General features: G+C 36.9%; 1 protein-coding gene across 12 annotated transcripts in view; it reads left to right on the top strand.

Moving 5' to 3' along the window:
* EVI5 (ecotropic viral integration site 5) overlaps nucleotides 1-25,544 on the top strand; it is a 284,357-nt gene that overhangs the window by 122,701 nt on the left and 136,112 nt on the right. For 5 of the 12 annotated variants that reach the window (XM_063664744.1, XM_063664783.1, XM_054476264.1 and 2 more), the window contains 3 exons: nucleotides 2,979-3,032; nucleotides 5,511-5,543; nucleotides 6,100-6,246. The exons of 2 other annotated variants lie outside the window; for them this stretch is intronic. In XM_063664744.1, the coding sequence (XP_063520814.1) occupies nucleotides 2,979-3,032; nucleotides 5,511-5,543; nucleotides 6,100-6,246 (234 nt within the window). The remainder of the gene's footprint in view (nucleotides 1-2,978; nucleotides 3,033-5,510; nucleotides 5,544-6,099; nucleotides 6,247-25,544) is intronic. 5 more of the 12 variants (XM_063664767.1, XM_063664782.1, XM_063664774.1 and 2 more) reach the window with 2 other exon arrangements.

The raw sequence follows: 25,544 nt of genomic DNA on the forward strand, positions 1-25,544 counted from the left end.
GTACAAGTGTTAATTGTAGAATGAGAATTTGAACTTAAATCTGCCTAACTTCAAAACCTAGTCTCTTAGCTACTTTAGTATACTAGTATTTGGGGTTTGTGAACAATAAACAAATGTAAGAACGGGGGATATTAGCTCTACTAGGTATTAAAACAGATAGCAAAGCTATAATTACCAAAATACTGTGATATTAGTTTAAAAAAAAGAAGACAGTAACACTTGAAACTTAAAAGTAACCCTGAAATGGTCTGTATTAACTGAAAAAGTCTATTCTATTAATCAATTCCTGATGTAAATATTATACAAATGAGGAAGTGGTGATTTATTTTTAAAATGGTGTCAAGCATTTGGTTAGTTGTTTGTGGAAGAAAATCAATTTAGATTTTTATTTATAATGAAATAGATTTCAGAAGCCTTAAAAGGGGTTGGGGAAGGAAATCCAGATGAGTGTTTTCAGTTCTAAATTTTATTTTAGCATGATTTCTGTCATAACTTTATTCACTCAGTTGTCTGGTGGGAACTTAGTTTTCTAAATCTTTTAAGATAAAATATTACCTTTTGTTGATGAAATATGATTGAGAACATTTTGAGAATCCCATTTATTTCTTTGGCTCTCTAGACTTTAGCAGCATTTAATAATTGCTTATTTGTATAGACCACTATGCTGCACACAGTAGGAGGAGCCAAGACATAAGAACATTTTCTACTTCTCAAGCTGTTATTTTGTCTGAGATTAGTTATTAACTTTCCTGTGTATCATAATGTCTATTTCAGATCATCTGAATTTTAGTGAATAGAACAAGAAATCTAATTTGCCAAGTATCTTTGTAATAACTCTAAGATTTGGTTCAATTTGTGATCCACTTAATAAGATGCAATAATTCGTAGAGTCTCTCATTTCCCTGAACTAAGACTTTATATGTTATATAAAGCCATATTTAAGTCTTTACTGGCAAAATAATAGGTTGAATTGATGGGAGAATTTTCTGAGACAGACACTTTTTAGCAGAAATTTATAGGAAGGTGGGGCTGGAAGAAGGCTTGATTGAGTTCTGGAACAAATTGGTACAAAAAAGTAAGTTATTACTTTGAGGCTGGGCACAGAGGCTTATGCCTGTAATCCCAGCATTTTGGGAGGCTGAGGTGGGCGGATCACGAGGTCACGAGATCAAGACCATCCTGGCTAACACGGTGAAACCCCCTCTCTACTAAAAATACGAAAAATTAGCTGGGCGTGGTGGCATGTGCCTGTAGGTCCAGCTACTCAGGAGGCTGAGTCAGGAGAATCGCTTGAACCCGGGAGGCAGAGGTTGCAGTGAGCTGAGATCGCACCACTGCATTCCAGCCTGGGTGACAGAGTGGGACAACATCTGAGGAATTTGAAAATGAAAAGATAACTTATAAAGGGGATTAATAAGCAATTATATTGGTGGATATGCAAAAATAACTTTTTAAAAATCTAGAGCGACTTGGATTTAATACTTAATGACAGTAATTAGACAAGTTTTTTGGGAACCAGGCATTGAATAATTAGGTAAAGTGCTTTTCAAAAAAATCTGGTTTTACTTTTTGAACTATGAGGAAATACTAGTAATTGGAGCTGTTTTCTCAGAAAAAATTAATAAATTCTTTGTATTTTCAGAATTTTGCAACTTGTCATCTATACTATGTTATAAATGGAGACTATTGAAGTCTAAATGGGCAATTTTTTTTTTTTTTTTTTAATTTGAGACAAGGTCTTGCTCTGTTGCCCAGGATGGAGTGCTGTGATGTGATACTGGCTCACTGCAACCTCCATTTCCAGGGCTGAGGCCATCCTCCCCCTGAGACTCCTGAATAGCTGGGACTACAGGCACATGCCACTACACCCAGCTAATTTTTATATTTTTTGTAGAGACAGGGTTTTGCCATGTTGTCCAGGCTGGTCTTGAACTCAAGCTCAAGTGATCCACCTGCCTTTGGCCTCCCAAAGTGGATTGCAGGTGTGAGCCACTGAGCAGGGCCCTAAATGGAAAATTTGATGTTTAGCCTATGAACGTGCATTTTTTAGATCTCGTGTTTCTTCATTCAACTCACATTTGAACATTAATTATATAGGTAGGCTCTGTTGGAGGTAGGCAAGTTAGAATCTTTTTTGTCTAATGAGGATGTTAAAACACATAAGAAAATATTTGATTATGAGTCATTATGGTAAGTATAGAAATGGAAGTGCTTATTTCTATATGTACTATAGAGTGTATTTTAAATTTAATCACAGCTGGAATGATGAATGTGATTATTTCCTTTGCTGTGGTGTATTTATTTCTCTTTCTTTATCCCTTTCCTTTCCCTTCCTTTTCCTTTTTCCTTTCCTTTCTTCTCCCCTTCCCTCCCCTCCCAACCCCTCCCTTCCCGTCTCCTCCCCTCCCCTCCCCTCCCCTCCCTTTTTTGGACACAGGGTTTCACTCTGTCTCCCAGGCTGGAGTACAGTGGTCCAATCTTGGCTCACTACAACTTCCGCCGCCCCCACCTCAGCCCCCACCTCCCAGCCTCCCACCTCAGCCTCCCAGGTAGCTGGGATGACAGATTTGCACCACCATTCTGTGTGTGTATGTGTGTGCATGCATGCGTGTGTGTGTATGTTTTTCGTAGAGACAAGGTTTCACCCTGTTGCCCAGGCTCACCATTCCTGGCTAAATTGTGTGTGTGTGTAGTTTTCATAGAGACGAGGTTTCGCCATGTTGCCCAGGCTCATCTGGAACTTCTGAGCTCAAGCCATCTGCCCGCCTTGGCCTCCCAAAGAGCTGGGATTACAGGCGTGAACCATGGTGCCCTGCCTTCTGTGTATTTCTTACTCTGAGTCTTTGACATTTGATAATGTAATCATTCCTTAGACTCCTTTCTTATTTATAAAAGGTGATACATTTTCAGGACTGACTTAGAAATCTTTTTTTTCCTCTCAAAAATGCTTGCAAATAAAACATTTTTTTTCTTGGCAGAGGTTACGCACAGAAAATAGACTTTTAAAACAGCGCATCGAGACATTAGAAAAAGTAAGTGACTACTTATGCAAGCTTCTGTTGAATGCCTAGTGTTTTTTCTGTATATTTATTAAAAATCCTCAAAAATTCTGGCACATGTCTCCTATGTTGTAGTATTGACTCCTTAGCTTGCTTACCTTACTATTTAGCCAGATAACTTGTTACTAATAAAAATTGATCAGTTGTACTGGTTCTTAAACTTTCGTGTTCACGTTTTAACTGAGATTACAGTAACATATTGATACTATTTGTTTTCTTTACACAAAATTTCTAAAAAGTATGTTCTTTTAGAATTTAGTTGGGAGTCCATTCTGATATAGCATTTTAAAGATGAGTTTCAAATGTTGCCCTGGACTTTCTAGCATATTGAATGTGGCAGTGATTCCTTTAAGGCCTAGGATTGCTTTTAGTTGAAGTGACTGATTCCTTATATAAAAATTCACTCTCATGTTGATTTTCAACACAAAGGAATTGTGCATAAACTTTTAGTTCTTATAATTATTTTAATATCTACTTGTTACATTTTCTCTGTTTTATATAGAGTAACTGGGCAAATATGGAAATTTTGCATCATTTTTCATACTGTGCTTTTGATGAAAAATCTTTTGTAGTCATTTACAGATGCTATAAGAATGAATTGAATAGTAAAAGTATGGTTTAAGAATTTTGCTTTATTAAAAGAAAGACATCTGAATTCACAAACTCTTTTGGTGCTTTTTTCTTTTTCTTTTTTATTTTTTTGAGACAGAGTCTCGCTCTATTGCCCAGGCTGGAGTGCAGTGGCTCAGTCTTGGCTCACTGCAGCCTCCGTCTCCCAGGTTCAAGTGATTCTCCTGCCTCAGCCTCCTGAGTAGCTGGGATTATAGGCGTGCGCCACCATGCCTAGCTAATTTTTGTATTTTTGGTAGAGACAGGATTTCACCATGTTGGCCAAGATGGTCATCATCTCTTGACCTCGTGATCCGCCTGCCTCGGCCTCCGAAAGTGCTGGGATTACAAGCATGAGCCACCGTGCCCAGTCGCTTTTTTCTTTCTTTAACTAGAGATGAGAGTAAGTAGATTTAAACATACCCCTCATCATATTGCCAAGGATCTTAAAATCTTCCCTGAAAATCTACAGACAGTCAAGAAATAAATAAATGGAAATATGGATATTTTGCAGTATTTGTCGTTTGTTTGAAAAGTATTGATGATTTCTTATTAACAGACGTGCATAAGGACAGGATATTTATTACATGTCTGCCTTTGTTGTATAATAATTGCAGATACATCATATTAAGTCAAAAATAGTTTCCCTGTTTTTCTCTCATCATGTTAGGGTTGCTATGAGAATAATTCTGCTTTTGGTGACTCCACAGGAAGATTGAGCTTGCTTTTAAGTTGTTTTAATTATATGCTCTTTTTTCCCACTAAATATCTAGCTTACAGTCAAATATGCATCTTCTTAGTTTTTTTTTTTTTTAATCTTTGGAGTAAGACATTTAAACTGGGAAAGGATTATAATATTTCATTGAACCTTCAGAATGATAATGATGCTGTAAGAAAGTGTTAAGTTTGGATTTTGCTCCTAGAAAATTAAGTTCCTTTTTTTATTGGCTTAGATGGCCCAGGTGTGTCACTTAGCACTTAGAATTCTATAAATACTGTGTATCAATTGAATTCTGTAATAAAAAAGTATACTTTCTCAGTTATTGCTAAAGTTTAAGTTTAGCTCATTAATTTTATTTGTCATATTTTCCTTGCTTTGTTTCTTTGAAAGTTGCAGTTGCACAAATTGCTGTCACACTTTATAATTGGAATTGCTTGCTCAAATTCCTTCTCCCTTTCATGTAAGTGGGTTGACGATATGGATTAAGTCTAAAAGATGTAAATATATCAAAAGAAGAAGAGGAAATATTTGACTGAGTGCAGTGGCTCATGCCTATGATCCCCGCACTTTGGGAGGCTGAGACAAGAGGATTGCGTAAGGCCAGGAGTTCAAGATTGGCTTGGGTAACATAGCAAGACTGTATCTCTACAAAAAATTTTAAAACTAGCTAGGTGTGGTGGCACACGCCTGTAGTCCTAGCTGCTCAGAAGGCTGAAGCAGAAGGACCAACTCCTTGAGCCGAGGAGTTGGCAGTTACAATGAGCTACATGATCATGCCGTTGCGTTCTAGCCTGGATGACAGAGTGAGACCCTGTCTCTATTTAAAAAAAACAAAACAAACAAAAAAATTTGCTTGTTCCAGGTAATGAAAAACCACTTGGAATTTGTGTTTGTTATCTTCTGGAAACACGTGATTTTAAACCACCTATCCTTGTTTTTATATATTTTTCTAGGTTTAAAAATAAAAACATATTCAGTAAAAAATGGTTTTAAAATTTAAATGTCCGTTTTAATTAGCAATGAAAAGTAGATGGAATTTGGGTATATTTGTTTCTTTTTTCCTAATTTTATCACTTTTATTTCTTTCTCTTATATTTCTATCTGAATTTTTCCTTTTGTAGGAAAGTGCTTCCTTGGCAGATAGATTGATACAGGTATAGTTTTTGTTTTGTTTTAGTTTTTTTAAACATCTTCTCTAACTTCTAAGGAAAGTCCTAAACCTCGAAATTCATATTTTTTAATGCATGCAATTTTACATGCGTTTTTCTAGAAATAATTTTTCGGGTGGTGTATGTGGGTATAAATTTAATTTTTTGTAACAAGGTGTTATCTTGGTTTATTTTTGCACGTTTTAAAGCTAACGTTATTTTTTAAAGTATTTATTTCAAAATGGCAATAAGTGGATTCTGTGAAATTAACTACTATTCATTGAAAATTTTAGTCCTGCATGTACAACTCAGTAATATTGCATGAATTAAATTTTTATTGACTGAAAGAATTGTTCTTGTCAGGTGAATTTTTCGTTTAGTTTCCGAAAATTTGCTGGAGCAATAACAAGCTGCTAGCTAATGATTACCTAGGCTGTTCTATTCACTGAGGTGACTTTTTTTTTTTTTTTAACATGTCAAAGTAAATAACTAAACCTCACAAAGGCAGTCTTTCTTGAATCTGTCCTAAATTGCTTTACACACAAAAAAATTATGTCCTAAGGGACAAGTGACAAGAGCCCAGGAGGCTGAGGAAAACTACCTCATAAAACGGGAGTTGGCCACCATCAAACAGCAGAGTGATGAGGCCAGTGCTAAGCTGGAGCAAGCTGAAAATACCATCAGGAAGCTCCAGCACCAACAACAATGGGTAAGGAGTCTGGTAGTGCTTTTCTCACCTTTCTCATCCCCCTTCCTTTCAATCATTTTTTTTTTCATAGCACAGATTTTGTGCTGTTGTTTTAAATAATTTTGTTTTAGACTTTGATTGAACTTTTAAATTATACAGTTTTATGTTCTGTGCTATTTAGGGGTCTTATTGTGGCCGAAGGACTCCTGTTCTAATTTTTTTTCTGTCTACATAGTTTTGTTAGAAATAGGTAATATTTTCTTTCCTTACACTGTGTTTTAAGTAATGGGAAATAAGCAGTGTATGTCAGAATTGCTTTTAAGTTTTTAGAAATCTGTTTTCATAATAGGTATCATTTTGCTAACAGTAATTTTTAAATCCCAACTTCAGCTAGTTTTTGTTCATTGTGCAGATGAAATATTATCCAACATGCAGAATATATGCAATTATCTCATTTAAAGCTTTGACAATGTGGCAATTTGTGTCTTATGAAATACTATTGCTTAGACTTCCTACATCAAGACATTGAATTATGGGTTAAGGTGTATGCCTATATTTCAAAGGGAGAGAAGTTGCAAAGATGAAAAAGATTAACCCTTTAAAAATTATCTTAATTAACCTAGGGTGTATTTCTAATTATCTTAATCAACCTAGGGTGTGTACGAAACAGCTATTAATTGTACATCTAGCCTCAGGTATCTTTTGCAGCTTAGACATTTTCCATTGGCAAATTCAGACAAGGGTGATCTTAATCAGGAATATGAGGGTAAAAGAAAAGCCAACTGTTTATCTTTGAAAACATATTATTTCTTGTCTCAGTTTTCCATCCTCAAGTAGGTGCTAGATTGTAATAAGTAAGCAGAAAAAGTTGTATTAATCCTGGAACTGTGCAGATCTGGAAGGCAAATAGAGTGACTGCAAAGTAGGACGTTCTTTTTATTCAATAAAATTAAGAAACAGCATCATCATCTCGATACAAAAAAATCAGAAAACCAAAAGCCAAAAGAAAAATTGGCAATTGAAAGGGTCATAAACATCTTTTTTTTTCTGTTATTGAAGATTGCTAAGAAAAATGAATAGGAGAGTGACAAAATAATACTAAAAAGAAGGGAACTCATGTTTTGCTCCACTTTTGTATGTAATGTCAATCATATCAAAGCATTAAAAAGAAAAAAACAATTGTGGAGTTATATTAGGAACTTACCTGAAATAAGTTACTTCAATGTGATTTTCTAAAGAAAACACAGTAAGTATTGTTTGCATTTAGCATAAGCTACAGTCATAATACATTAGAATCATGAATTAAATTTTTTACATTGTTTTTCAAATATTGAGACCTATTGATAATGTATATCAAAGGGATAGAATACTGGTTTATAGTGAAAAATTTAACTTGGTGAGCAGAAATGGCCAGAATAAAGTGAATGAGCATATTACGGATAGAAAGTGAACATCTGTTGCTCATTGTTTTAATTATAGCCTTCCAATATAACTTTATGAATTCTTCAAAGTTTCAGAATAAGGGTTTTAAATCTGTATTACAGCAGGAGGTATTGAATTACCAATATAAGCATCCACCGCCACCACTCCCTACTGCCAAATCGTGGCAATTTATATGATATAAAGAGCTTTGGATTTTATTTATGGAACTAGATTCTAGTCCTGTTTTGCCAACTGTGTGATCTTGTATACTCAAAGACAGTTTTGTGTGTGTGTGTTTTTTTCCCAAATGATTAAATAGGGCTAGACCTTCTCAGGTCTCTCTCTTTCACTTTTAAAATTAACTTTATTAAAGTATAATTTATATGTAATAAAATTAATCAAATGTAGGTATGTAGCTTGATGTGTTGGAAATGTGTGTAGCTATGAAACACTACCACAATCAAAACAGTATTTCTATCATTCCCTTTACGGTTCACCACCCCCCAACCCCAGCAACCTGTGTGCTTTCTTTCACTATAGTTTTACCTCTTCTAGAATTTCAAATAAATAGAATTGTAAGGTATGTGACTTTTATGTCTGGCCTCTTTCACTTAGCGTATCTATTCACTTTTTTGATGATTTTTGAAAGTTTTATTTTTAATTGACACATCAAATCAGAGTAACTAGCTAACACATTGATTGCCTCAAATATTTGTTTCTTTGTGGTGAGAACATTCAAAATCCCCTCTTCTAGCTATTTTCAAATATACAATACATTATTGTTAACTATAGTCACTCTACTGTGCAATGTAACACCAGAATTTATTCTTCCTATCTAACTGTAACTTGTACCTGTTGACCATTCTCTTCCCATCACCATGTTCCCAATTCCCTCTCTAGTCTCTAGTAACCACTATTCTATTCTCAGTTTCTATGAGATCAACTTTTTTAGATTCCACATATGAGTGAGATCATGTGGTATTTGTCTTTCTGTGTCTGGCTTATTTCACTTAACATTATGTCCTCCAAGTTCATCCATGTTGTCACAAATGACAATTTCATTTTTTAAAATGGCTGAATAGTGTTGTTTTTATACATTTAGGGGATCCAAGTGCATTTTGTTACATGGATATATTTCATAGTAGTGGAGTCTGGGCTTTTAGTGTAACCATCAGCTGAATAGTATATATTGTATCCGTGAGTTAATTTCTCATTCCTCACCCCTTCTCACCCTGTTACCTTTCTGAGTCTCCAGTGTCTGTTATTCTATGTTCTATGTCCATGTGTATACATTATTTATTTCTCATTTATAAGTGACAGTATGCAATATTTGACTTTCTGAGTTATTTTACTTAAGATAATACCCTCTAGTTTTATCCATGTTGCTCCAAAAGACATAATTTCATTCTTTTTAATGGCTGAGTAATATTTCATGGTGTATATACACACCATTTTTTTGTATTCAGTCATCCATCAGTGGATACTTAGGTTGATTCCATATCTTTGCTGTTGTGAATAAATCTACAAGAAATATATGAGTACAGGTATCTTTGATATAATGATTTTTCCTTTGGGTAGATACCCAGTAGTAGGATTGCTGGACTGAATGGCAGTTCTGTTTTTAGTTCTTTGAGAAATCTCCATACCATTTGTCATAGAGGTTGTACTAATTTCCATTCCCACCAGTAGTGTATATGTGTCCTCCTTTTTCCACATCCTCACCAATATCTGTTATTTTCTGACTTTAATAGCCATTCTGACTGGTGTGAGATGGTATCTCATTGTGGTTTGAATTTTAATTTCTCTGATGATCAGTGATGTTGAGCATTTTTTCATATGTTTGTTAGCCATTTGTATGTCTTCTTTTGAAAAAGTCTGTTCATGTCCTTTGCTCACTTTTTAATGGAGTTTTTTTTTTTTTTTTCTTGTTGAGTTGTTTGAGTTCCTTGTAGGTTCTGGATATTTGTCCTTTGTCTTATGTGTAGTTTGCAAATATTTTCTCCCATTCTGTAGGTTGTCTTTTCACTCTGTTGATTATTCCTTTTGCTGTGCAGAAGCTTTATAGTTTAATTAAGTCCTATTTGTCTATTTTTGTTTTTGTTGCATTTGCTTTTGAGGTCTTAGTCATGAATTCTTTGCCTAGGCCAATGAGCAGATAGGTTCTTCCCAGGTTTTCTTCTAGGCTTTTTAAATTTTCAGGTCTTAAGTTTAAGTCTTTAATCCATATTTTTTTCCTTCTCTTTAATCCATCTTGAGTTAATTTTGTAAATGATGAGAGATATGAATCCAATTTCATTCTTCTTCATATGGCTAATTTTCCCAGCACCATTTATTGAATAGGGTGTGCTTTTCTCAGTGTATGTTTCTGTCAACTTTGTTGAAGATCGGGAAGCTGTAGGTTTGTGACTTTATTTCTGGTTTTCTGTTCTGTTTCTTTGATCTGTGTGTCTGTTTTTATACCAGTACCATGCTGTTTTGGTTACTATAGCCTTGTAGTATAATTTGAAGTTAAGTAATGCAATACCTCCAGTATTGTTCTTTCTACCTAGGATTGCTTTGGCTGTTCTGGGTCTTTCTTGGTTTCATATGAATTTTAGGATTTTTTTTCCTAACTCTGTGAAAAAAGACATTGGTATTTTTATAGGAAATACATTGACTCTGTACACTGCTTTGGGCAGTATGGTCATTTTAATGATACTGATTCTTCCAATCCATGAGCATGGAATGTTTTTTCCATTTGTTTGTGTCATCCGCAATTTATTTCATCAGTATTTTGAAGTTTTCCTTCAGAAAGATCTTTCACCTCCTTGGTTAACTGTATTCCCAGGTATTTAAATTTTTTTGTAGCTGTTGTCAATGGAATTTACTTCTAGATTTAGATCTCAGCTTGATTGTTATTGGTGTACAGAAATGTTACTGATTCTGTACATTGGTTTTATGAAACTTTAATGAATTCTTTTATCAAATCTAAGAGCCTTTTGGAGGAATCTCTAAGGTTTTCTAGGTATAAGATCGTAACATCAGCAAACAGATAATTTGACTTCCTCTTTTCCAATTTGAATATCTTTTATTTCTTTCTCTTTCCTGGTTGCTCTGGCTAAGACTGTTAGTACTGTGTTGAATAAGAGTGGTGAAAGTAAGCATCCTTGTCTTGTTCCAGATCTTAGAGGAGTGCTTTCAACTTTTCCCCATTCATTATGATGTTAGCTGTGGGTTTGTTGTATATGGTTTTTATTATTTTCAGGTATATCCCTTCAATGCCTATGATATGGCTTGGATCTCCCTTCCAGATTTCATGTTGAGATGTAATCCTCATTGTTGGAGGTGGTACCTGGTGGGATGTGTTTGGATCATGGGGGCAAAGACCTCATGGCTTGGTGCTGTCCTTATGTGAGTGAGTCCTTGTGAAATCAGATTGTTTAAGACTGTGTGGCAACCCCCTCCCCTACTCTCTTGCTCCCACTCTCGCTGTGTGACATACCTGCTCCTGCTTCGCCTTCCTCCCTGAGTAAAAGTCTTCCCAGAAGTAAATGCCATTGTCATGCTTCCTGTACAGCTTGCAGAACCATGAGCCAATTAAACCTCTTTTCTTTATAAATTACCCAGCCTCAGGTATTTCTTTATAACAATGCAAGGAGAACCTAGATTTTTTAGGTTTTTTTGTTTGTTTGTTTGTTTGTTTGATCTTGCTCTGTCACCTAGGATCTTGCTCTGTCACGTAGGCTGGAGTACATTGGCACAGTCATGGCTCACTGCAGCCTCAATCTCCCAGGTTCAAGTGAGCCTCCTGCTTTAGCCTCCTGAGTAGCTGGGACTACAAGCACACACCAGCATACCTCACTAATTTTTGAATTTTTTGTAGAGATGGGTTTTCGCCGTGTTATCCTGGCTTGCCTTGAACTCCAGGGCTCAAGCGATCCACCTGCCTTGGCCTCTCAAAGTGCTGGGATTACAGGCATGAGCCAATGTACCTGGCGTATGTTTGGTTTTTGTTTGGTTGGGTTTTTTTTGTTTTTAATCATGAAGCGATGCCGAATTTTATCAAGTGCTTTTTCTGCATCTGTTGAGATGATCATACAGTTTTTGTTTTTAGTTCTGTTTATGTGGTGAATCACAGTTATTGATTTATTTATGCTGAACCATCTTTGCATCCCTGCAGTATAACCCACTTGATTGTGGTATATTATCTTTATGATGTGCTGCTGGATTTGGTTTGCTAGGATCTTGTTGAGGATTTTTGCATCTGTGTTCATCAGAGATATTGGTCTGTAGTTTTTGTTATTTTTGTGGGTCCTTCCCTGCTATCAAGGTGATGCTGGTTTCATAGAATGAGTTAAGGAGGAGTCCCTGCTTGATGTTTTTTGGAAGAGTTTCAGGAGAATTGGTACTAGTTCTTCATTGTATGTATGGTAGAATTTGGCTGTGAATTAATCTGATCCTGGGATTCTTGTTCTTGTTGGGAGATTTGTTATTACTGATTTAATTGCACTACTCATTATTAGTCTTTTTAGGATCTCTGTCTCTTCCTAGTTCAGCCTTAGAAAGTTTTATTCTTACAGGGATTTATCCCTTTCTTCTAGGTTTTCTAGTGTGAGTGTAGAGATGTTCATAGTAGTCTCTGTTCATTTGTATTTCTGTGGTATCAGTTGTAATGTCTCCTTTCTCCTTTTTCATTTCTGATCACTTGTTAATTTGGGTCTTCTCTCTTTTCTTGGTTAGTTGAGCAGTATATTGATTTTGTTTTTTTTTTTCAAAGAACCCACTTTTCATTTCTTTGATCCTTAGTATTTTTGTTGTTGTTGTTCTCAATTTCATTTAGTTCTGCTGTGGTCTTTGTTATTTCCATTCTTCTGCTTGCTTTGGGTTCTTGTTTTTCTAGTTCTTGAGGTACGATGCCAGGTTGTTAATTTGTGATCCTTCTGGTTTTTTTATTTAGGCATATAATGCTGCAAACTTCCCACTTGGTGCTGCTTTTGCTATATCCCAGAGGTTTTTGTATGTTGTGTCTCCATGTTCCTTTGTTTCAAAAAATTTTTAGATTTCTATTTTAATTTTGTTGCTGACCCAAAGATGATTTGGGAGCAGGTGAATTTTTATGTATTTGTATAGTTTTGAGAGTTCTTGGAATCAATTTCTAGTTACATTCCACTGTGGTCCAAGAAGATACTTGATATGATTTTGATTTTTGAAAATTTATTGAGACTTGTTTCATGGGCTAAAATATGGTCTGCCTTAGAGAACATTTCATGTGCTGATGAGAAGAATGTGTATTCTGTGGTTGTTGAATAGAATGTTCTATAAATGTCTATTAGAGTCCAATTTATGTCCAGTATTTCTTTGTTGATTTCCTGTCTCAGTGATCTTTAATGCTGTCATTGGGGTGTTGAAGTCCTTCTCTATTATTGTTTTGCTGTCTCTTTTCCTAGTTAGAGTAGTTTTTCTTTGGTTTTCTTTTCTTTTTCTTTTTATTTATTTTTGTTTCCAAGGCACTGTCTCAGGATGTCCTGAGAACATGTGCCCCAGTAGTAGTTGTCTTATGAATCTGGGTACCTCCTATATCAGGTACATATATATTTAGGATTGTTACATCTTCCTGTTGACTTTATCCCATTACCATTTTTAAATGACCTTCTTTGTCTTTTTTCACTGTTGTTGATTTAAAGTCTGTTTTATCTGATACAAAGATAGCTACTCCTGCTTGCTTTTGGTTTCTGTTGGTGTGGGATATCATTTTCTACCCTTTTTCCTTCAGTCTGTTAGGTGGGTTTCTTGTAAGCAGCATATTACTGGATCATCCTTTTTGTGAGATCTGTAAGTTTTATACTTTTGTCTGTTTTTATGATGAGTATTGACCTTTTGTTTGCATGTTTAGAACTCACTTGAACATTTCTTGTAAGGCTGGTCTAATGGTGATGAATACTGTTAGCATTTGCTTGTCTGGGAAAGAGTTTTTCTCCTTCATTTATGAAGCTTGTTCTAGCAGGATAAAAAATTCATGGTTGACAGGTTTTTTTTTCTTTAATAAGTCTGAAAATGGGATTGTGATTTTTTTTCTGGCTTGTAAAGTTTCTGCCGGTATGTCCACTGTTAGTCTGAGGGGATTTCCTTTACTGGTGATTAGACACCTTTCTCTTGCTGATCTTAGGATTTTTTTTTCCTTCATGTTGTCATTAGTCTAATGACTATATGTGTTGGTGAAGTCGTTCTTGCACTGTATTTTCCTAGAGTTCTCTGAGCATCTTCTATTTGGATGTCTAAATCTCTAGCAAGATTAGGGAGTTTTCCTCAATTACTTCCTCAGACAGGTTTTCCAAACTTTTTACTTTTTCTTCTCCCTCAGGAATACCTATGACTTGTAGGTTTAGACATTTTATATAACCCCTATACTTCTCAAAGGCTTTGTTCATTTTTGAAAATTATTTTTTCTTTATTTTTGTCTGACTGGACTAATTCAATAGACCTGTCTTTAAGCTCTGAGATTGTTTTTTCTGCTGGGTTTAGTCTACTGTTAAAGTTTTACCTGTATTTTATAATTTCTTCAATGAATTTTTCGTTTCCAGACTTGATTTTCAGATTTCTTGGTGTTGATTTTCAGCTTTCTCTTAGATCTCATTGAGCTTCTTGGAAATCAGTATTTTTAATTCTTTATCTGGTATTTCAGAGATTTCATTTTGGTTAGGATCTATTGCTAGAGATTTAGTGTGATCTTTTGAGGGTGTCATAACACTGTCTTTATACTTCCAGAATTGTTTGGCTGTTTCCTTCTCATATGGAGAAACTATCTTTTCTTCTTATTTTTGAATTTACTTTCATTTGGACAGGAATTTTTTTCCTCTGAAGGATATAACTATAATGTATGTTCTGGGTGCTTCCTTGGCAGAAACTCTGTATGAGTTCTTTGAATATAGATAGCCTTTGTGTGGTGGTTTTCTCAAATGCTAGTTGTAGTAGTAGTAGTGTACTGGCTGTGTGAGCAGTATCACAGCTTCCTGCAGGGCTGGGATGGTGGAATTCTCAAGAATCTTATCTCATTTCCCAGCACTGTGCACTTGTGTCAGCAGATTTTCTGTTGGGTTGTGCATTTCAACCTCCAGGACAGTAGGTGGTGGTTGTGGGTAAGAGCCTGCTGCAACAGAAGCAGATGGGCAGGTGCTTGATCTTTGTTTAATGGGGGAAGTTCTTTGTTGCTTCAGGCAATGGTCTGGGCTGTGGAATGTACAGTGGCTTGAGCTCTCTGCTCACCCCCTAGCAGGGGACAAGTCAGGGCAGAGATGGACAGCCAAGCCTGCCCTTGGATTCCCCAATGATGAGCACAAGCAGCAGCCCTGAGTGGGGGTGGCAGGGAAGCTCCTGGTAAGTACACTGAGGTCTCTGCAGAGAGGCAGGGAGCCACCCCAGTTCCACAGCCCGGGCAGGCAGGAATGTAATCTCTCTCCCTGTCATGCCCCTGTCCCCAAACTCAGAACACTCAAATTGGTCAGACACCACTGTCTTATCTCCAGGCTGCAATGTACCTGAGAGCCATAAAAGATGACTGCCCCATGGCTTGCTGCCAGAATGTCTTTGTTTTGGAGTCTTCTTCCTCAGTCCAAAACACACAGCTTTTTGGCTCTCCTCTCCCTTGCAGGAACGCTGCGGCTATGCATGGAGAGGGGGTGGGGGTCCCACCTTTTGCACAAGCTTAGATATGGTGGACTGATTGCCAGTAAGACCACAGTCACCCCTGTCTGCCCCAGAAGGTCTGTCCTCTGATGCACCCATGCCAGTTTCCTGTGGGATCAGCCATGGCTATGCCTACAGCAGGGCGGGTGAGGAGGAGTCCCCATCTCCATGCCTGGGTCTGAGCACTCACACCAGGTTGGCCCCTGGGATGAAATCATACTTGCAAAGCCTTGTAGAGCCAAGCACGGTGCCCACATCTTTGCTGGAGGCAGTGCAGTCACTCACAGTCCACAGGTGGTGAGCTCTTGGGCACAGGAAAGTATGTGTTCTGGTTTCCTTTGTCCCAGTGGGTGCTCCCTTGGCGTGCAATACTTGTTCTTCTCTTCGGGGCAGCACTTGCCGAGGAACCCTGCAGCTCCCTGGGTCCAGCCATCCCTTTGCTGCTGCCACAATCTGAGCAGATGCCAGGGAATGTCTATGGGGCTCTGGTGATGTGGAGACACAAAGGCTGAGGTTCCCTGGGCAGGGTGCAGACCCCTGATGGCTGTGCTCCCAGTATAGCACCCTATTGTTGCCGCTCAAGTCCGGGGGCAGAGTGAGCAACCCAGTGCAAGTTGGTAATCTGGTGCAGTGCCCTCAAGAAGTCCCCAAATCACTGCCCACACCAGTGTTTGGGTTTGCAGGAGTAGAGGAGATCTCCAACAGTTCAGATACCAGTGGTTTGTCACAGGTTAAAGAGGAGCCCAAACACTCCCAACTACCATTTTGACTAGATACCAAATTCCTCGGGGTTCCTAGCCGATCTCTGCCATCCTCTTGCTTCCTTCTTTTTCTGCGCCCCAGCTTCTTCTCATGAGTTCTCTACTAACCTCCAGCATTCTCTGGATAGTCTATTCACATTATGGTTATTCACTTGTAACTTTGGTTCTTTCTGAAGAGAACTGGCGTTGGACACCTCTAGTCATTCATCTTAAACCCTCTCCCCAAGAATAGTATTTGATTGTGCATACACACCACCTTTCCCTTATCCATTTGTCTGTTAATGGATATTTAGGTTGATTCCATATCTTAGCTTTTGTGAGTAGTGTTGCAATAAATGTGGGAGTACAGATACCTCTTCAACATACTGATTTTATTTCTTTTGGAGCCAGCAGTGGGATTGCTGGATCTGATTTTTTTCATTGTGATAAAATATATACAACCTAAAATTTACCATTTAAGTGTACAGTTCAGTGTCATTAAGTACATTTATAATATTGTGCAGCCATCTCCACTGTTCATTTATAGAACCTTTTCATTGTCTGAAACAGAAGCTCTGTATCTAGTAACAATAATCTTTTCCCATCTTCCCAGCCTCTGGTAACCTCTATTCTACTTTCTGTCTCTATGAATTTACCTATTCTGGGTAGCTTATTTAAGTGGAATCACACAATATTTGTCCTTTTGTGTGTGGCTTATTGCACTAAGCATGATGTTTTCAAAGTCCATCACCAGGTATCAGAATCTCATTCATTTTTATGGTTGACAAAATTCCATAGTATGTATATACCACGTTTTGTTCATCCATTTGTTTGTTGATGGACATTTGGGTTATTTCTGCCTTTTAGCTATTGTGGATAACGTTGCTATGAACATTGCCCTATAAGTATCTGTTTAAGTTCCTGCTCTTAATTCTTTTAAGCATATACCTAGAAGTGGAGTTGCTGGATCATATGTAATTTTATGTTTAATTTTTTGAGGTTGTGTCAGACTTTAGCAACTGTACCACTTTCCATTCCTACAAGCAGCATACAAAGGTTCCAATTTCTTAATATCCTTGCCAACTGTTGTTATTTTCTGTTTTTTGTTTGTTAAGTAATAGCTATCCTAGTAGGTGTGGGGTAGTATCTCATTGTGGTTCAAATCTTTTTTTAACTTTAAAATTCTTTCAGTGCAAAGATTATATCAAATAGACATTTAAATAGTTATTTTTTGACCCAGATTTTGTTAACAGTTCCTCTCTTTCTCCTTTTCTCCAAATATAAGTAGCAGCCAATTTAGTCATGGGAAAGGTAACAACTTATTTCTTTATTCTGTAATTTATTGTAAATATATCAGGTTCAATTTGTGTAAACACTTTGTATTTTCCTTAGTCCTATATGTGGTAATCTTATAATGGAATGAACTTATTCATATATTTATTTGAAAACTAATGTGCAAAGTATTGTCTTAAGTGCAGAGGGTACAATAATAGCAAACAAGAAAAATGAAGACTGCTATTACGTGAAGTGTTCTAGTTGGGGAGACACATTAAACAAATACAATTTCAGGTGGTAATAAGGTGATGAAGAAAAATAAAAATAAAACACAGCAGAGGTGGTTTGTGCAGGTGCTACTGTAGGTAAGCTAGTTTTGGAGAGCTTCCCTGAGAAGCTAAGATTTGACCAGAGACTCAGTGATATGAAGATGGAAACTATTTGAAGATCTGGGAAGAAACATTCCAGATAGAACATACACCTAGTAGAAAGGCCTTTATCAAGGAATAAGTTTGTGGTTTTCAAGGAACAGTAAAATGTATATTTATAAACCCTAGGGAAACCACCTAAAATTTTTTTAGAGAAAAATATATAATTAGGTAGCAAATCACAGAGATAAAATTGAGTAATTTAAGAAATTATTTAATCAGGAAAAAGAAAAAAGGAACAGCAAGTAAGTGGATCAGATAGAAAATTTGGAAGATTATAGATTTTATTCCAACCATATCAATAATTATATTAAATGTAAGTATTTTAAATATACCAATTATAAGATTGGATAAAAAGTTAAAACATATCTATAAGAAACTTGCTTTAAATACAAAGATCTTGTTAGGTTAAAAGTAAAAGAATGTGCCAGCAATGAATAACTAGAGAAGGAAATTAAGAAAAAAAGTCCATTCACAGTAGCTTCCAAAAGAATAAAATGCATAAGAATAAATTTAACCAAGAAGGTAAAGACTTGTACTCTGAAAACTTGTACTCTGAAAAAAAGAATGTTTACTCATTTGTCAAAATAAAGAAGACATAAACAAATGAAAATCTACCTCATATTTGTATATTGGAAGTCTTAATGTTAAGATGTCAGTACTACCCAAAATCACCTACAGATTCAATCCTATCAAACCTATCAAAATCCCATGGACTTTTGCAGAAATGCAAAAGCTGATCTTAAAATTCACGTGGAATTGCAAGTGGCCTTGAATAGCCAAACAATCTTGGAAAAAAAAGAACAAAGTTGGAGGACTCACACTTTCTGATTTGTAAACTTAATACAAAGCTAGAGTAGTCAAAGTAGTACTGGCATAAGGATAGACACATAGATTAATGGAATAGAATTGAGAGTCCAGAAATAAACCCATACGTCTATGGCCAGTTGGTTTTCCACAAGGATGCTAAGAACATTCAATGAGGAACGAATAGTCTCTTCAACAAATGATGCTGGGAAAACTGGGTATTCTCCTGCTAAAGAATGAAATTAGACTCTTAACACATACTGTATACAAAAATTAACTAAAAATATTCTATAGATTTTACAGTTTTGTTTTGTTTTAGGCAGGGTCTTTCTCTGTTGCCAGGCTGGAGTGTAAGGGCACAATCAGCTCACTGCAGCCTTAGCCTCCAGGGCTCAAATGATCCTCTCACCTCAGCCTCCCGAGTAGCTGGGACTACAGGCGCATGCCACCATGCCCAGCTAATTTCCATATTTTTTAATAGAGATGAGGTTTTGCCATGTTGCCCAGGCTGGCCTCAAGCTGAACTCAAGCGATCTGCCTGCCTCAGCCTCCCAAAGTGCTGAGATTACAAGCATGAGCCACTGTGCCCAGCCAACTTTATGATTTAAAAATAACATGTTTATGTTTTTAAAGCCATAAAACCCTGAGAAGAATACATAGAGATAAATCTTTATGACCTTGAATTTGTCAGTGGTTTTAGATATTGGTTCTTAGGCACCAAAGGCATGAGCAACAAAAGATAAACTGGACTTCATCTAAATGAAAACTTTTTGTGTATCAAAGGAGATTAAGAAAGTGAAAAGGCAACCTGTAGAATGGTAGAAAATATTTGCAAGTTTTGTAGCTGATAAGGATCTACCATCCAGAATATATCATGAACTCTTACAACTCAACAACAAAAAGACAACCCAGTTATAAAATGGGCAAAAGACTTGAGTGGACTTTTCTCCAAAGAAGATATGCAGATGGCCAAAAAGCAAATGAAAAGATGCTCAACATCATTTTTCATGAGGGAAATGCAGAGCAAAACCATGATGAGGTGCCTCTTCACATCCATTATAATGGATGGCTCTAATATTTTTAAAAACATGTTGGCAATGAGGTGGAAAAGTTGAAACCCTCATACATTTTTTTTTGGTAGGAATATAAAATAAAATATAAAGCTGCTGTGGAAAACAGTTTGGCAGTTCCTCAAAAAGTTAGGCATAGAATTATCATGGTACCATGCTATTCAACTCAGAGGTATGTACCCCAAATAAGAGAATGATTGTACTCAAACAAGTATGTGTATACACGTTTGTAGCAGCAACATTCACAGAGAAGTGGACACAACCCAAAAATCCCTCAATGGGTGAATAGATAAACAAATTGTCGTATACACACAATGGAATATTATTCAGCCATAAAAAGGAATGAAGTACTAATGTATGGTATAAAGTAGATAAACTTCCAAAACCTTAAGCTAAGTGAAAAAAGCCAGACCCAAAAGATCACGTATTGTATGATTCCATTTACAGGAAATATCTAGAATAGATAAATCTAAAGAGAACAGAACACAGATTAGTGGTTTCCAGAAGGTGGTGGTGGGGGAAAGATAAGAAACTGCTTAATAGGTAAGGGGTTTTACTTTAGAATGATGGAAATGATACGGAACTAGATATGGATGGTCATACAACATTCTTAATATACTATAAGACACTGAATTGTTCACTGTATTTTTTTGATTTTTTGATTCATTTATTTTTTGTTTTTGAGACTGAGTCTCTCTCTGTTGCCCAGGATGGAGTGCAGTGGTACGATCTCTGCTCACTGCAAGCTCCACCTCCCGGGTTCACGCCATTCTCCTGCCTCAGCCTCCTGAGTAGCTGTGACTAAGGCACCTGTCACCACGCATGGCTAGTTTTTTTTTTGTGTGTGTATTTTTAGTAGAGTCGGGATTTCACCGTGTTAGCCAGGATGGTCTCGATCTCTTGACCTTGTAATCTACCCACCTCGGCCTCCCAAAGTGCTGGGATTACAGGCGTGAGCCACCGCGCCCAGCCACTTTAGAATGGTTATTTGAGGCCAGGCATGGTGGCTCATGCCTGTAATCCCAGCACTTTGAGAGGCTGAGATGGGCGGATCACTTGAGGCCAGGAGTTTGAGACCAGCTTGGCCAACATGGTGAAACCTCATCTCTACTAAAAATACAAAATTTAGCCGGGCATGGTGGTGCATGGTGGGCTAGTAATCCCAGCTATTTAGGAGGCTGAGGCATGAGAATCACTTGAACCCGGGAGGTGGAGTTTGCAGTGAGCTGAGATTGTGCCATTGCACTCCAGCCTGGGTGACAGGGAGAAATTCTATACCCCCACCCCCCCAAAAAATGTTATTGACCCCCTACCTCTCCTCCAAGCACCCTTCCTACCCCCTTCACCTTCCCCTCTTGCTAGGTGACCAGGAAGGAAGAAGCAATTTAGTCAGGATGGCTAAAGGTGATCCCAAGAAACCAGAGGGAAAGGTGTCTGCTTATTCCTTCTTTGTGCAGACATGCAGAGAAGAACATAAGAAAAACCCAGAGGTCTCTTGTCAGTTTTGCAGAATTTTCCAAGAAGTGCTCTGAGAGGTGGAAGACAGTGTCTGGCAAAGAGAATCCTAAATGTGATGAAATGACAAAGGCAGATAAAGTATGCTATGCTTGGAAGATGAATGATTGTGAACCAGTTAAGCGAGGCAAGAAGAAGGACCTTCATGTCTCCAAAAGGCCACCGTCTGTATTCTTCCTGCATTGTTCAGAATTTCACCCCAAGATCAAATCCACAAACCCTGGCATCTTTATTAGAGATGTAGCAAAAAAGCTGGGTGAGATGTTGGATAACAAGTGTCAGTGAAAAGCAGCCTTGCATCACTAAGGCAGTGAAGCTGAGGGAGGAATACGAGAAGGATGTTGCTGACTTTAAGTCTAACGGCAAGTCTGGTGCAAAGGGTCCTGCTTAAAGTTCCTTGGAAAAAGGTGGAAGAAGAAGTCAAAGAAGATATGAGGAAGAAGAGGAGGAGGAGGAAGAGGAAGAAGAAGGTGATGATGAATAAAAAACTGTTTATCTGTCTCCTTGTGAATACCTTAGAGTAGGGGAGGGCCATAATTGACATATCTGTTGTTTGAGAAATGTCTGTTGCCCTCATTAGGTTTAATTACAGAATTCGATCACAATCATATTGCAGTCTCTCAGAGTGCTCTAAAAATTGTCAGTGGTTTACCTGAAGTGGTCATGTGTGTCTGGAACACTCTGAAATTGCATCAAAGTTGTACATATTTCCAAACATCCCAAAAACGAAAAGATAATCTCATGTTTTCCTCACTCTATGCACTTTGCTGTTGGTGTGACAAAGCATTTAAAGATATTTCTGACATTTTTAAAAACATTTGTAAGGTGGTATTAACTATATGGTTATTGGCTAGAAATCTTGTTATCAACTGTACATATACATAGTTTATAAAAAGAACAAAACAACCAAGACAAACTCTTGGTGCTCGTTTCTTGGCACTGAGCCTGTGGGGGACAATGCCTTTTGGAAGGGTCGTAGCTTAGAGCGTGCACTGTGAGGCTAGTCCTGTTTCCCCTGCAATGTTCATCCGTTTAGCTTCAGCTTGTCTTGTTTCTACAAATGGTAATATAACAGTCTGCTACTATTCTTAGCTGTGGGCAAAGAGGGGTCAGCTGGCCTGAGAAGTGTTTGGATTTTTTTAGTTAAGTGCATTGTCTTTAAACTTTTTGAACAAGCTGTAGACCTATTGTCAGCAAAGTAAAGAGCCACTGCATCAATGAAAGTTCAAGAAAGAACCTTCTGTACTTAAATGTGATTTTCAGTGTTCTGGGGTTTTTTTTTTTGTATGTTTAGAATGCTGAAATGTTTTTGAAGTTAAATAGTATTAAAAATGATTTTAGAATTTTGCTTCAATAAATTGTTTTTAAAAAGACTAAATAAATGATAATATAAAGCTCAAAGAAACACAACACATTTGAGTGATTGCAGTAGAAGACGAGTTTATGGGAGAACATGTAAAGTCCCAGTGCTAGAACCCATTGGTGAGGGTCAGGTTAGAACCAGCAACAAGTGATCTAGTTTGCAGGGGGAGCCTGGGAGGATTAAGAGATTCACTCAGGGCTGGGGTTGGGCATGTCTTGATGAGAGTTGTGGTTGCGTTGAGACTTATAAAGGAGAATGCAACATGAAGTGAAGCAGAGCAGGTTAGTGGCAGCAAGAGAAGTGAGTTGCAACAGATTATCAGACCAATGGCCTATAGCCCAAAGGCAAGGGGATTTAGACATAAGAGACATTAATTTGGAGTATCAGCATTTACTAGATTAATGGGAGAGCAGCTTGGACAAGGATGAATATGGGGGCTATTACCCACAGCTAAGATTTGATATGATTTGGGGATGTGATATTTGGATAGGATAGCTCAATTTAATGTGCCAGAGTAGAGCAGACATAAGGTTCTTTATGTTCCTCTAGTTAGAAATAAGGTTGGTCCCAAAATATCAGCGAATCTGAGCCTGTAGGTAGGGGTGAAGTAGTCTCAGTTGCAAAGATTAGAAATTACAGAGGCCAAAGTAGGTTGCTGTGTAGCTATTGGAAATGTGTAGAGCTTGATAGCTAATGACAGTGACTTTCCGTCACAGTGGACTTCTAGGAGTGAAGGATCAAGATGGTCTGCCTATAATTATTGGACATAATATTTTAATTACAACTGGAAAAAAATTAAAAGGATGAAAAAGATATAATATGGAAATCTAAGCAAAAGAAAGGCTGGAGTGTCTGCATTAGTATCATAGACAAGGTGGACTTTAGAACAAGGAATAGCACCAAGAGTAAAGAGGACTATCTATAATGATAGTTCACCAAGAAGACATAACAATCTTATTTAAGATTGTATGTGTTTAGGAATGTATGTCACCTAATATATGTATGCTAACAGGAACATTAACCTGAACTGATAGAACTGAAAAAGGTAGAGTGAACAAGTTCAAGTCTTCGACATCCCTGTCTCAGTAATTGATGAAGCAAGTAGATAGCGCAAGACCTGAACAGTACTATCATCCAACCTGCCCTGATAGATATTTATGGAACACTGTACCTAATAACAGCAGAATACATATCCTTTCAAACATACATGGAAAATTTATGAAGATAGAACATATTCTGGGCCTTAAAAGGAACTTTATCAAATTTGAAGTAATTGAAATCATACAAAGGATCTTCTCTGACTCTAATATCATTCAATTAGAAATTAATAATAGGTATCTGGAAAATCCCCTAATATTTGGAAATTAAACAATACATTTTTACCCATGAGTCAAAGAGGAAGTCTAAAAGGAAATTAGAACATATTTTAATTAAATGAAAATGAAGACATAACATCTAAAAATTTGTGGGACACATCTAATGCAGTGCTTAGTGGAAAATGTATTAAGTGCTTATAATATTAAGTGGAAAATGTATTAAGTGCTTATTAGGCAAGTCAGTAAGTCTCAAACCAATAATCTAAGCTTCCACCTTAATAAACTAGACTTATAAAGCAAATTCAAGCTAACCAAGCAGAATGGACAAATAATAAAAAGAGTAGAAATCAGTTAAATTGAAAACAAAAGTAGAGAAAATTTGTCAAACCAAAAGCTCGCTTCTTGAAATGATCTGTAAAGTTGACAGATCTGTGTCCAGACTGATGGAAGAAACAACCAATGTCAGGAATGACATTAACTTTTTACAGGTGTGGCCCAGTTGTCTTATTTCATATTCTAGATTTGTCTAATTCCTTCCTCATGGTGTCATTGTATTTCTTGTAAACTAGACTCAGTTAGACATTTAGATTATAGATGATGTTGTAAACTTCTTTTTGCTTTAAATCAGGAAGGCGCATGATATAAATTGTGCCCACTACTAGTGATGCTGAGTTTGATTTCCGTGCTAGGTTTGGTTATCCCAGACTCTCTCCCTCGTAAAAGCTATGATTTTATGTTTGCCACTATTAAGTGATCTGTTGGAAATATTTTTGTACCAAATAACTATCTTGTTCTCCATCCACCTTTTACCTAATGGTTTTACCCTCCACAAATGATCCTTATGGAATCAATTATTACATTAGGTTTCCAGAATGGTGATTTTCATATCCTCTCATTTTTCTACATTTATTAGTTATAAACAAGAATCTTTCTCTTTTTTTCTTTTAATATCACTAGCTCCCTCTGACTCACTATGAACTCTTTTATGTTACTCCAGATTTATTGACTTTTGTTCAATATGTCATACAATTCTTAATAGTTTCAATGCTATTGGTACAGTGATATGCTATATAGTTATCTTACAGTAGAATATTAAACTTCGGAGCAGCAGTTTTTTAAAAGGTAAAGTTTATTTTTAACTAATTTTGGGTATTGGCATTATTTAAGAAGTGTTTCTGCAGTTCCAGTTATAGAATGATTGTCTTTAGTAGGCCACTGCTTCCATTTTACGCTGGCACTTGATAGTTTGAACCTAATATTGTTAGTTTTAAAAAATGATTGAAGGCCAGGCACAGTGACTCATGCCTGTAACCATAGCTCTTTGCGAGACAAGACGAGAGGATTGCTTGAGGCCAGGAGTTCAAGACCAGCGACACAGCAGGACCCTGTCTCTACAAGAAATAAAAAAAATTAGCCAAGCATGGTGGCACATGCCTATAAGTCCTAGCTACTGGGGAGGCTGAGATGGGAGGATCGCTTGAGTGATCATTGATGATGCCACTGCACCCAGATCGGGTGACAGAGCAAGACCCTATCTCTTTAAAAAAAAAAAAAGATGGAGTTAATTTATTATTGAATTTGTATTTAGTGCACTAAATAAATTAAGTAAATAATTTAAGTATAAGATCAAACTGAGATACAGATTAAACTTTAAGTATTTTACATGCTCCATATGAGTTTTTCCAAGAAGCCCCTAGATGTAGAAATCCTCCAGTGATATT

The sequence above is a fragment of the Pongo pygmaeus genome, chromosome 1 (assembly GCF_028885625.2).
Source record: "Pongo pygmaeus isolate AG05252 chromosome 1, NHGRI_mPonPyg2-v2.0_pri, whole genome shotgun sequence".
Taxonomy (NCBI): domain Eukaryota; kingdom Metazoa; phylum Chordata; class Mammalia; order Primates; family Hominidae; genus Pongo; species Pongo pygmaeus.